The sequence below is a fragment of the Hyperolius riggenbachi genome, chromosome 1 (assembly GCF_040937935.1).
Source record: "Hyperolius riggenbachi isolate aHypRig1 chromosome 1, aHypRig1.pri, whole genome shotgun sequence".
NCBI classification, from domain to species: Eukaryota; Metazoa; Chordata; class Amphibia; order Anura; family Hyperoliidae; genus Hyperolius; species Hyperolius riggenbachi.
In genome coordinates, this window is record NC_090646.1 from 406,073,131 (window position 1) to 406,086,727 (window position 13,597).

General features: G+C 43.3%; 1 protein-coding gene across 2 annotated transcripts in view; it reads left to right on the plus strand.

Annotated features, from left to right (window-relative positions):
• The window catches only part of BRD10 (bromodomain containing 10), an 84,367-nt gene extending 70,770 nt beyond the window's left edge, over window positions 1-13,597 (plus strand). For both annotated transcript variants that reach the window (XM_068235454.1, XM_068235443.1), the window contains 2 exons: window positions 1,286-1,452; window positions 9,986-13,597. In XM_068235454.1, coding sequence (XP_068091555.1) covers window positions 1,286-1,452; window positions 9,986-13,218 — 3,400 coding nt within the window. In that variant the 3' untranslated portion in view covers window positions 13,219-13,597. The remainder of the gene's footprint in view (window positions 1-1,285; window positions 1,453-9,985) is intronic.

Genomic DNA, 13,597 nt, shown 5'->3' on the forward strand with positions numbered 1-13,597 from the left:
GCTTTCGGCCTTGCAGCCTTCGTCGGGCTTATATCCTGTTAGTTTGCAAGCTGGTGGTACAGACAGCTTTATACATGCAACATCAAAAGGGAAAACAGATATTTTTTTCAAGCATAAATTATTGTGTTGGGACTCTCCTTTTGGCTTTTTCCACTTCCAGTCAGGTCTCTCAACTTAGCTATAGTAATGACTTTGTTCCACCACACGATGGAGTCCTCCTGTTTAACATCCTCAGTTTCTGCTGGATTTCTGTGCAAAAAGTGTTTCAGTAAATTCCCTAACCTTTTTTACTGTAACTTACCAAAACGTGTCTAGCATGGGTCTAGTATATATTTTGAGTATAATAAAAGCTTGAAACATAAAATCAAATCAAAACTAAATTTCAAAATTACTCCCCAAAATAAATTTCTGATCATTTACACTTCCAAGCTGCAGCTGCTCAGTCTGCAGTAATACGAATGTAAAGGTGGCCATACATCTAGCAATGATGGGCAGATTCAACCAAGAGACAAATTTCTCTCTGATCGTATCTGATTAGAGAAAGATCTATTGGCTGCCCATACACCGCAGGCCAATTCCCCATCGATTTCAGCATGAAATCGGGGGAGCTTGTCGCTGCCCCCCAGTGTATAATTGTACTTCTCGTGTACATTTATATATTAACTGTCCTGTGTTGCCCACCGCGCGGTGCCCAGCCGTTTACGAAATCCCCTGCAGGCTATTGTATTAAATTCAATACCAACAAAAAAATTTAGTTTGCCACCAGATGTTGTTGCTGCTGAGTGACCCTGGCGTCAACACTGATCGCTGGGGAACATGTCACTATCAGAGGTACAAGACTGCTCATGTGGTCTTTCATCCGTATGGAGGTCATCTTCTCCACAGGGAGCCTGCGCAGTGCCGCATTTTCATGGTGTAGGCATGCACACGCCTCAAAGCATGTCACAAAATGTAGTCTGCGGATTACATCCCCTGGCATGCATTGCAGCACACGCACACCTACCCTGGGAATATTAAAATGTGGCACTATGCGGGCTCTCCGTGGAGAAGATTGTGACCTCGATACAGACAAGAGACCGCAGGAGCAGCCCCCCATAGGTAAGTAATGCCGCTCACCTCAACACCCACCTCCCCAACGGCACACTGCTATGAACCTCCCTTATGGGAAGGTTCAGTTAAAAATGTAATTCTCTGTGCTCTTGTGACAGAAATCTGTCATGCCTGCTACTTGTACTTTGATTGTTAGTTATTGCTGACATTGTAATTATACTCTTTCCTAATGTAGAGCACGACTGAGAAAGGACTATGATGATTTTCTAAGGCTACCAGAATCTGAGAACTTTTCCAGTGAATTATGTTCTCGTGAAGAACCTGAACCAAGCAAATCTGCTGTGCCTGCACTTAAATCATCTGAACCCTGTCACAAGGATATGCAGCAGGTGGTTTCTCATGGTAAGATCTATTTAGGAAAAAAAATGTATGTGTGTTTGAATAAACACACATGGATTGTGTTCATTATTGTGTTAAATTATTATGGCTCTGTACAATTATTATTATTCTTATTGATTTATAAAGTGCCAACATATTCCGTGGCGCTGTACAAATTAAGAAGCTGACACATCATTGTATCCCAGCGGATCTGGAGATGTGTTTAGCTTCTAAGGGCAACAATGGTTAACTTGCATATATTCAGCAGTGATGCACTGGGAGACATCGCGGAGCTCACTCCACCCTGAATTATTACAAATTCTTTCTGTTTTATGAAAGAAAATTTTTGTTTGAATAAAGACTTTTTACACACTCATGCAAAAGGGACATAGTGCTAACATATTATATTTTTGCATTACACAGAGCTGTGGAGTGGGTTCTTGAGACACTGAATTGTAAATAAAAAAAATATGATGAATTGGTTGTGCAGTACGGATAATTAGTAGCAAAGAAAATATTCTCATATTTTTATTTTCAGTTATATAGTGTTTTTTTTATAACATTGCATCATTCTCTAATATTTTCAGTTTACACACTACTCCACATTCTAAATGATTTTACAGAGCAGGCCAGTGAACTTTTGAACCCTTCTCTGCAGAGAAAAAGAAGATACAATGACTGACAGTTGAGATAACAATCTTCAGAAGACAGAGCTCTCTGCCACTTTGAAAGGTGGAGCTCAATGGCTCTTTTGCATAGATAACTGGAGTTTCTTAACTTTTCCTGTACTGGAAACAATATTAGACTTCTGTCTCTGCTCCTAATGTTTTATTTCTTAGCTGTACTACACATACAAATTATATGATAATTTTTTTCGCTCCAGTGTCTCTTAAAGTCCGTTAACTTTTTATTTTAATATACCAAAACATATCCCCTGTTGATTGCAAGAATGCAACATACAAGGCGTTTTTATCACACCCAAATTTCAGCAGTTTTATGGCAAGGTGGTGTCTGTGTTTAGAAAGAAACCAAAAAACTACTGGCTAGGAAGCTGACATCCCCCCCATTAGCAATGCAAACCCATCACTGCCAACGTGAAGAAGGATTCTGCTAATGTTTTGGTCTAGAATTGGGCAGCTTATCTGAGTTCCTCATACTCAGGTAGCATGCAAAAAGTTATTCTCAAACCTAGAGCTGCACTTTTTGCATATGTAGAAAGTGCAGACAGGACCCTTGAACACTTGTTGGGCCCTAGGAAGATGACTGGGTGTCTCTTGAGTGATCTAACTCTGGGTACATCTGAGAGCAATATGTAATTTAGCTTAATCTCCAGAGTAAACTATGGAAAACTTCATCCATCACACCTTCTTTGCTATCTGAGCTGAGTTTCCGTGCGATAGGCCAGAACTCAATATTGCGTTCAATATGCATAACATTCTTAGTGGATTCACAACAGATATGCAGATATAGAATTTAGTAGTGTTTTATAATCCAGATATATATATATATATATATATATATATATATATATATCTATCTGGGCGGTCAAATCGAGAAGTGACCGGCTGATGCGGCCAATTCACGAAGTCCTGCTCGCTTGCCTTTCCCCCCGCTGCCTGCACTACTCAAACCTCAGATCAGGGCGACCGGATCGGAGAGGCGGAGAGAGGCAGAGCAGCGCATGCCACCCGCAGGACGTGTACACTTCAGTGCGGAAGTGCCAGTCAGTTGGCACTTCCGCATGTGAAGTATACGGGTCCGGGCAGGTAGCGTGCTCGCTGTTCTGCTTCTCTCCGCCTCTCCTGTCGCCCTGATCTGAGGTCTGTGAGTGGCACAAGCAACCCCCCCCCCCCCCAGCCATGCACAACGGCCAGAAAAGCCCACACCCCCCAGCCATGCAAAGAACATTTTAAAAAGCCTTCGAGCCAGGCAAAGCACCCCCAGCCACGCATAGTGCCCAGCAAAGCTCCCCCCCAGCCAAGCAAGGCGCCCAGCAAAGTACCCCCAGCCATGCACATTGCCCAGCAAAACACCCCCAGCCATGCAGCCAAAACACCCCCAGCCATGCAGCCATGCAGGGAACCCCCAGCCATGCCAAGCACCCAGCAATGCACCCCAGCCACGCAAAGCCCCCTCGCCCAGCCATGACAAGCAACACACCCCCAGCCACGCAAAGCCCCCCCCCCCCCCCCCCCCAGCCATGCCAAGTGCCCAGCAACGCACCCCAGCCATGCAAAGCACCCCCAGCCATGCAAAGCCCCCCAGCCATGCCAAGTGCGCAGCAACGCACCCCCAGCCATGCAAAGGCCCCCCCCCCCAGTTATGCCAAGTGCCCAGCAAAGCACCCCCCCTCCATGCATCCCCCCCCCCCCCCACTGTAATTTGATCTTTCCCCTGTGTCACCTGACTGCCATGGCAGAGCAGCTAATTTGAAAGCGCAGGATGTTAACAAATATGTCTGCTTCCATGAAATCATTAGTAGACACGCTGCTGATTTGTTGCAGGATTGTGTATCAGCTGTAACAAAGATGTTCTGGGATTTGAGCATTTTGGACTTTGGCCGACTGACTTTGGCCATTTTGCAAACTGGCTGGCCAATGTTAGAAATCCTCAGCATTTTGGACTTTGACCGACGTCAAATCGGTCAGTTCTAGAAACGGCCGGCCAATTCTAGAATTGGACGATTTCTGGTTTTGGCCGTAACATATACACTAAACCCATGATATCAGATTCATTTATTTTAACCACTTCCCGCAAGGAGCCCGCAAGGACCAGCTCACCCACAGAGGCGGCGGTCCTTGTAAGGGCATGGGCGGAGCGATCGCGTCATCCGTGACGCGATCCTCTGCCGCCGCCTGGCACCGCTCACCCGCCGCAACATCCCGCCGGCCATACAGAAGCGCCGGCGGGATGTTAACCCAATGATCGCCGCATACAAAGTGTATAATACACTTTGTAATGTTTACAAAGTGTATTCTACAGGCTGCCTCCTGCCCTGGTGGACCCAGTGTCCGAGGGACCACCAGGGCAGGCTGCAGCCACCCTAGTCTGCACCAAGCACACTGATTTCCCCCCCCGCCCCCTGATCGCCCACAGCACCCCTCAGACCCCACCCCCCAGACCTATGTGTACACCCAATCACCCCCCTAATCACCCATCAATCACTCCCTGTCACTATCTGTCAACGCTATTTCCCCCCCCCCCTGCCCCCTGCTCCCTCCTGATCACCCCCCACCCCTCAGATTCTCCCCAGACCCCCCCCCCCCCCCCATGTACTGTATGCATCTATCCCCCCTGATCACCTGTCAATCACCTATCAATCACCCCCTGTCACTGCCACCCATCAATCAGCCCCTAACCTGCCCCTTGCGGGCAATCTGATCACCCACCCACACCAATAGATCGCCCGCAGATCCGACATCAGATCACCACCCAAGCGCAGTGTTTACATCTATTGTCTCCTCTAAACACCCACTAATTACCCATCAATCACCACCTGTCACTGTTACCCATCAGATCAGACCCTAATCTGCCCCTTGCGGGCACCCAATCACTCGCCTACACGCTCAGATTGCCCTTTAGACCCCCCCTTATCAATTCGCCAGGGCATTATTTACATCTGTCCTTCCCTGTAATAACCCACTGATCACCTGTCAATCGCCCATCAATCACCCCCTGTCACTGCCACCCATCAATCAGCCCCTAACCTGCCCCTTGCGGGCAATCTGATCACCCACCCACACCAATAGATCGCCCGCAGATCCGACATCAGATCACCTCCCAAGTGCAGTGTTTACATCTGTTCTCTCCTCCAAACACCCACTAATTACCCATCAATCACCCCCTGTCACTGCTACCCATCAGATTAGACCCCTATCTGCCCCTAGGGCACTCAATCACCCGCCCATACCCTCAGAACGCCCTCAGACCCCAGCCCTGATCACCTCGCCAGTGCATTACTTGCATCTATTCCCCCCTCTAATCACACCTTGAGACACCCATCAATCACCTCCTGTCACCCCCTAGCACACCTACCCATCAGATCAGGCCCTAATTTGCCCCGTGTGGGCTCCTGATCACTCGGCCAAACCCTCAGATCCCCTTCCGATCACCTCCCCAGTGCATTGATTGCATCTATTTTCTCCTCTAACCACCCCCTGAGACACCCATCAATCACCTCCTGTCACCCCCTACCACTCCTATCCATCAGATCAGGCCCAATACAACCTGTCATCTAAAAGGCCACCCTGCTTATGACCGGTTCCACAAAATTCGCCCCCTCATAGACCACCTGTCATCAAAATTTTCAGATGCTTATACCCCTAAACAGTCATTTTGAGACATTTGGTTTCCAGACTACTCACGGTTTTGGGCCCGTAAAATGCCAGGGCGGTATAGGAACCCCACAAATGACCCCATTTTAGAAAAAAGACACCCCAAGGTATTCTGTTAGGTGTATGACGAGTTCATAGAAGATTTTATTTTTTGTCAAAAGTTAGCGGAAATTGATTTTTATTGTTTTTTTTTCACAAAGTGTCATTTTTCACTAACTTGTGACAAAAAATAAAATCTTCTATGAACTCATCATACTCCTAACGGAATACCTTGGGGTGTCTTCTTTCTAAAATGGGGTCACTTGTGGGGTTCCTATACTGCCCTGGCATTTTAGGGGCCCTAAACCGTGAGGAGTAGTCTACAAAACAAATGCCTCAAAATGACCTGTGAATAGGACGTTGGGCCCCTTAGCGCACCTAGGCTGCAAAAAAGTGCCACACGTGGTATCGCCGTACTCGGGAGAAGTAGTATAATGTGTTTTGGGGTGTATTTTTACACATACCCATGCTGGGTGGGAGAAAAATCTCTATAAATGGACAATTGTGTGTAAAAAAAAAAATCAAAAGATTGTCATTTACAGAGATATTTCTCCCACCCAGCATGGGTATGTGTAAAAATACACCCCAAAACACATTATACTACTTCTCCCGAGTACGGCGATACCACATGTGTAGCACTTTTTTGCACCCTAACTGTGCTAAGGGGCCCAAAGTCCAACGAGTACCTTTAGGATTTCACAGGTCATTTTGCGGCATTTGATTTCCAGACTGCTCCTCATGGTTTAGGGCCCCTAAAATGCCAGGGCAGTATAGGAACCCCACAAATGACCCCATTTTAGAAAGAAGACACCCCAAGGTATTCTGTCAGGACTATGGTGAGTTCATAGAAGATTTTATTTTTTGTCACAAGTTAGCGGAAAATGACACTTTGTGAAAAAAAACAATACAAATCAATTTCCGCTAAATTGTGACAAAAAATAAAATCTTCTATGAACTCACCATACTCTTAACGGAATACCTTGGGGTGTCTTCTTTCTAAAATGGGGTCATTTGCAGGGTTCCTATACTGCCCTGGCATTTTAGGGGCCCTAAACCATAAGGAGTAGTTTGGAAATCAAATTCCGAAAAATGACTTGTGAAATCCTAAAGGTACTCATTGGACTTTGGGCCCCTTAGCACAGTTAGGGTGCAAAAAAGTGCCACACATGTGGTACCGCCGTACTCGGGAGAAGTAGTACAATGTGTTTTGGGGTGTATTTTTACACATACCCATGCAGGGTGGGAGAAATCTCTCTGTAAATGGACAATTGTGTGTAAACAAAAAATCAAAAAATTGTCATTTACAGAGATATTTCTCCCACCCAGCATGGGTATGTGTAAAAATACACCTCAAAACACATTGTACTACTTCTCCTGAGTACGGCAATACCACGTGTGGCACTTTTTTGCAGCCTAACTGCGCTAAGGAGTCCAAAGTCCAATGAGCACCTTTAGGCTTTACAGGGGTGCTTACAATTAGGCACCCCCAAAATGCCAGGACAGTAAACACACCCCACAAATGACCCCATTTTGGAAAGTAGACACTTCAAGGTATTCAGAGAGGGGCATGGTGAGTCCGTGGCAGATTTCATTTTTTTTTTTTTTTGTCGCAAGTTAGAAGAAATGGAAACTTTTTTTTTTTTTTGTCACAAAGTGTCATTTTCCGCTTACTTGTGACAAAAAATAATATCTTCTATGAACTCACTATGCCTCTCAGTGAACACTTTGGGATGTCTTCTTTCCAAAATGGGGTCATTTGGGGGGTATTTATACTATCCTGGAATTCTAGCCCCTCATGAAACATGACAGGGGGTCAGAAAAGTCATAGATGCTTGAAAATGGGAAAATTCACTTTTTGCACCATAGTTTGTAAATGCTATAACGTTTACCCAAACCAATAAATATAGGCTGAATGGGTTTTTTTTCATCAAAAACATGTTTGTCCACATTTTTCGCGCTGCATGTATACAGAAATTTTACTTTATTTGAAAAATGTCAGCACAGAAAGTTAAAAAAATCATTTTTTTGCCAAAATTCATGTCTTTTTTGATGAATATAATAAAAAGTAAAAATCGCAGCAGCAATCAAATAGCACCAAAAGAAAGCTTTATTAGTGACAAGAAAAGGAGGCAAAATTCATTTAGGTGGTAGGTTGTATGAGCGAGCAATAAACCGTGAAAGCTGCAGTGGTCTGAATGGAAAAAAAGTGCCTGGTCCTTAAGGGGGTTAAAGCCCAGGGTCCTCAAGTGGTTAAACGCATGTGGAATTAGCCCTAAAGGTTATGTTTTACACTCAGTTGCCCTCCAGAGGTAGAAGATTGAACTGCATAACTAACCACATCACTGGTGACGCAATTGAAAGTCTCTAATATTTTTTTCACTGTAGTTTCCTGCAGGGCTGTGGAGTCGGTCCAAAAATCCACCGACTCCGACTCCTCAGTTTAGGTTTCCACCGACTCCGACTCCTCGACTCCGACTCCTCTAATTTGCATATTACAATTTTGTTGATTAATAGTATGTAACATGAAATTCGTCTCTTAACTGCCAACGCTTAGGAATTTTACAAGACAACTGAAGTGAGAAGGATATGTAGACTACTATATTTATTCCCTTTAGACTAAAACTAGTCCTTGGTAAGAGTACTTGTAAAAGGTACAAACCGGAACAAAGAACATCTATCAGGCCCTAGGCAATGTAAGTGTGGGTACATGTAAGAATGATGTGCAGGTACTCTGCAGGGGAATGAGGAGATTGTAAATAGACAACACCTGTGTGTTCAATGTGCACAGCATTCTCAGTGGATTCCCTGCAGCTCTGTGGGGAGTGCATATGTAGAGTATAGTACTACTGTGTAACAAAGTAAACCTGAGACAGATGAAATTAAAGTTTTATACATACCTGGGGCTTCCTCCAGCCGCCTTTAGGATAATCAGTCCCTCATTGTCCTCCTCCACCACCTGGATCTTCTGCTATGAGTCCAGGTACTTGAGCCAGTCGGGCGTAGTGCGCATGCACACACTCCGCCGCCAGGAGCATACTACACCTGTGCAGCACTATTGCGCAGGTGCAGAATGTTCCTGGCTGTGGAAGCGGCATGCGGCCGGACAGCGCTGACTGGCTAAATTACCAGGACTCCTAGCAGAAGATCCGGGTGGTGGAGGACAGCGAGGGACTGATTAGCCTGAAGGGGGCTGGAGGAAGCCCTAGGTATGTATAAAACTTTACTTTTCATCCGTCTCAGTTACCCTTTAATTTGTAGTCACCAAACCAAATTTTAACAACATATCAAATTATTTGATTTCATCAGCAAAGGGAGTGCATACATTTACATAAATCAGCATCAATGCAGAATTATTTCCATCTCGTTGACCATCTCTATTAGTGACACAGCTACACATCAGGCTTTATTCTTACAGCATAGATGTTATTTAGTATATATAAGAGATTCCTGTGTACACATCATATATACAGTCACAATCAGATACCTGTATGTATATCTGACCTTAAAAATACAGGGACTGCTTTTATTGAAGCAGCACAAGTAACTAATTTTGATTGGTTTATTTCATTTTTGTGGACTAAGCACAGCTATTACTGTATATATACATTATTTTTAATGACTATTATCTGAGAAATAGAACATTTTATCATATTTTCTATTTTAATTACAGTTACAAATTCATTAGGAGTCGGAGTCGGTGCATTTTTTCCCGACTCCGACTCCAGGCACCCAAAATTGCACGACTCCGACTCCACGACTCCGACTCCACAGCCCTGGTTTCCTGAGCAGAGCACATAGTACAGTGGTATTGCTTCTGATTTATACCAAACGCTTGTAGGTTCTGTTCTTGCTAATGGAAAGTAATTAGAGGACCTCCATGCAAAAACTAAAAATCCGTCAGCGTTGCTGTAATGGAAATTTTTATTTACCTCAAGTCTTGTCCCACGAAGCTGCCCTGAAGTCCCTGCAACACTCCACTTCCATACAAATTTTTTCGGAAGTGGCAAAAGGGGCCGTGGAGCTTATGTGTCCTAGTTAGATCATCTTAAATTATTAGTATAATATCAATGTACTCAACACAATTGTATACTTAAAAAATCCATAACAAATTGTATTAATCCAGTGTTTAGTGATGCAATGTGTGCAATGTGCCATGTCCTAATTTTATTACCTCTGCTTTACAGATCAGCTACAGAATGCTGAGGTGGAAATATGTGGAAGAGGCAAGATTCCCAAGAAGGACTACATATCAAAATACCTTTCAAAATCCCCAACAAACAAAGCAATAGCTACAGAAGAGAAAGTCTTTTTGCCACAAAAGAAAATAAAATTAAGCACACCTGAGATCTCTTCTACATTCACTGAAGGAGAAACGGCTAAATACACTTTTGTTGCGAACAGTCTTCAACAAATGGAACTGGAAGCTACAGAAATAAGCAGAGAGGATCATGGTACTTCACCACTTAATATTTTAAAAGGATCCAATCCAATTCAAGCTTTACTGGCAAAAAATATTGGAAACAAAGTAACCTTAATGAGTCAGCTAGACCAGTCTATCAGCAAACCTGTGCCTTCTTCCGGAAGTACACCTTCTTTACCCTCTACTCTAAACCCAGTAAAAGCCCCCATGCCACCTTTAAAAGTTCCTTTACAAATGATATACAAGCTCCCAGATGGCCAATGTGTCCCTGTTGACTTACAGAGTTCCTCTGTGAAGATTCAGATGCAGCCTGTGATAGGTACTAAAAGTGGAGACAAGCTCATGCAGCAAGTTCTGGTTCTTCCTAGAAACCTTTTTATACAGCAAAAAGACGACAAAACGCCACAAGAAACCCAGCCTACACCACCTGATCTTACTAGCCAACACAGTGTATCTAATATGCCATTGTCCAGTACTATTACAGGCCAGATTAGTTCTACACCATCACCTATTAGCAAGAATATCTTGCATTCATCTAGCCAAGCTGCGCTCTCTGTTTCTCAGCCACCAATCTCGGCAATTGCAAATTGTACATTGGGGTCAAAATGTGAGATAAGTAAAAGCAGTTCTTCAGTCTTACCATGTAATTTTTCAGCATCTGTGCTTTCACCTAGTGTTGGCCACTCTTTTCCTCTTCAGCATGACCTTGGAAATGTCACATCAAGCACAGGCAGTGTTGCTATGGGCAGTCAGATAGCAAGTTCCTCCCCTGCACCACAAAATGATATAACTGAAGCAAAGCAAGAATTGAAAACAGTCTGCATTAGAGATTCTCAATCCATTCTCGTGAGAACACGTGGTGGTAATACTGGTGTTGTGAAAGTACAACAAAACCTAGATAAGGGTACTTCAACTCCTTGTCCTATATTTACCTTTACGCCACAACTTCAGTCATTCCTGGTGTCAAGAAGTAAGTCCTCAGCACCTTCCAATTTTTCTCCTGTGACTCCTCTATTACAGACTTCATCAGTGTTCTCAAATATCTCCTCAACCTCTATTGGTCTAAACCAGGTCACAGAACTAAACACTAAATCAGTTCAAGCACAGCATCTTGCAACAGCTCAGAAAGTTTGTAACCCTGTACAATCTAATTTCCTTACAACTCTTTCTTCTACAAGCACATGGCCTTCTACCACTTCTCATGCTACTACAAATACTGTGCAAGGGATTGTCAGTCCACTCTCCTGCACTACTTCCATACAGGACTGTAGTGTCATTAAAAAAACTGGATCTAATTTGAAACTGCCTAATATAACAACCACCAATATTTCTACAGAACAGCCAGACAGTACTACTCCTTCAAAGAGTGATTTAGTGAGTGGGCCCTCCATTCACAAAGTCATGTTGCTTACATCTCCTTCAGCTTTTTCATCTGATGGTTCAACAAATTTGGGCTTGATGGCTTCACCTACATTGTCACATATACCACCTAAAAAGTTTGTTTTCATCAATACCCAACTTCCAGGCAGCTCATCAAACACAAATGTGGCACTACAGCCCTCAAAGCAAGCTGCTTCTGCTACTATTAGTAAAACTTTTGTCAAACCCACTGATCAGCAACAGATTTTCTTAATTCCATCCACCATGGGGTCACCAGTAAAAATTAGTCCACCACCTATTGTTTCTCAAGTTAAGGATGTGAAAATTGGCCTGACCATAGGACAGACTATTGTTAATACTGGGGTAACCAAAAATGTTCTTCCAGTTAATGTTTTGCAGACGTCACTTGGTAAAGGCAATGAACTCTCTTATAAAGATTTTACGGTTTCATCAACACCAGCTTTTTCAAAAGTACAGACTAATGATCAAGTCACAAGTTCAAGTAGTGTGTTATGGGAGCATGCTGTACCCACTACAAAGGGTTCTATAGCCTGTCCTGTAGTGACGTCAGCCAACCCAGCCCAATGTACTTCCACAGCAACAAAGGACAAAGATTTCTTAAGGACTTTACCTTCATTTACTAATTTATCTTCTACTGCAAATTTGGGGAATACTGTTGCTATTTCTACTGTGAAAACTGGGCATCTTTCCTCATCTGTTCTTCTGTCAACAACTCAAACGACGGGGCATGCAAAGAATGCATCTTCATCTTTGCAGTTGCCAGTTTCATCTGCGTTACTTGGTGCGACTTCACATTTAGGAGCAGCTCCTATGGCAACTTCATATCAACCAACATTAACTGAGCACAGTGGAAAGACTCAGTTCACATCTCAAAAAGACAGGTCAACAAATATTATCCAAACCCAGGCCACTATAGCTCCTTGTCTGGGATCTTCATCTTGTAAAACTGGTCCTTGGCATGTTCCTCCTCAAACTCTACCACCACCCCTGCCTCTGTCTACAGTTAATCAAGTGAGGCCCCAATTTAATGAATCTCCTACTCACCAGAAACTCGTTATTAACACTAGCACACCACTGGCTCCTGGAACACAAATCACAATTAATGGTACACGATTTATTGTTCCTTCTCAAGGTTTGACAGCTGGTAGTCATGTTCTTCTTCTTTCAAATAATACTAAACAAGGACCTCCCTTAGGTAGTGCACAAATGTCTCATGGATCTTCTTTTGGTAATACTACAACACCACAACCTGCAATAGAGCAAAGTGTATCTTCACTGCAGATTCCAGTTCAGTCTTTTAAGTGCACTAATGCATCTGTTTTAACTAAATCTTTACCTAATGTGCAGAATGCATCACGCATTGTAAACGTAACATCTGCAACTTACTCTCCGTGTCAGTTGCCTTCATTGGAAAATCCTTTGCCAACAACTGCATTTCAACCACTTGGACATTGTATACAAGGTGGCAGCTACCCACTGCAGGCTAACATGACTCCGTTTTCTAGAGGAACATCCATTAAAGAGGGAGCCTTGTTTAACACTGTGAGCCCTCCTGGAAATCTCCTGCCTACATCAACAGTTTCAGAGGCAAGATGAAAGAGACTGACGGATTTAGGTATCAGTCATCAGTAACAGATAAGCCACACTCTGTAGCAACTTAAATAAGAAAAGAAAGAGCAAAAACTCTAACCAATGTAGCACTTACTTTATGTTGATCTGACAACATATTTTTGTTCATATGCTGTTCATGAAGAGTTTACAGAGCTAACCTGAATTACTGTTTGCTTTTGTTTTATTGATCAGTTTGTTTCAGTGAATAAGAGGGTTCATTTTCAACAGCCAGTATAACTTTTGTAGTTCAACATTAATTGTTTAGCTATTTGCACAATACTCTGAACTTTTTGGGACTTTGTCTAGAACAGTATTTGTCTTTTTACGTTTGTAAAGAAAAGTTAATAAATATTTATGCATTTTA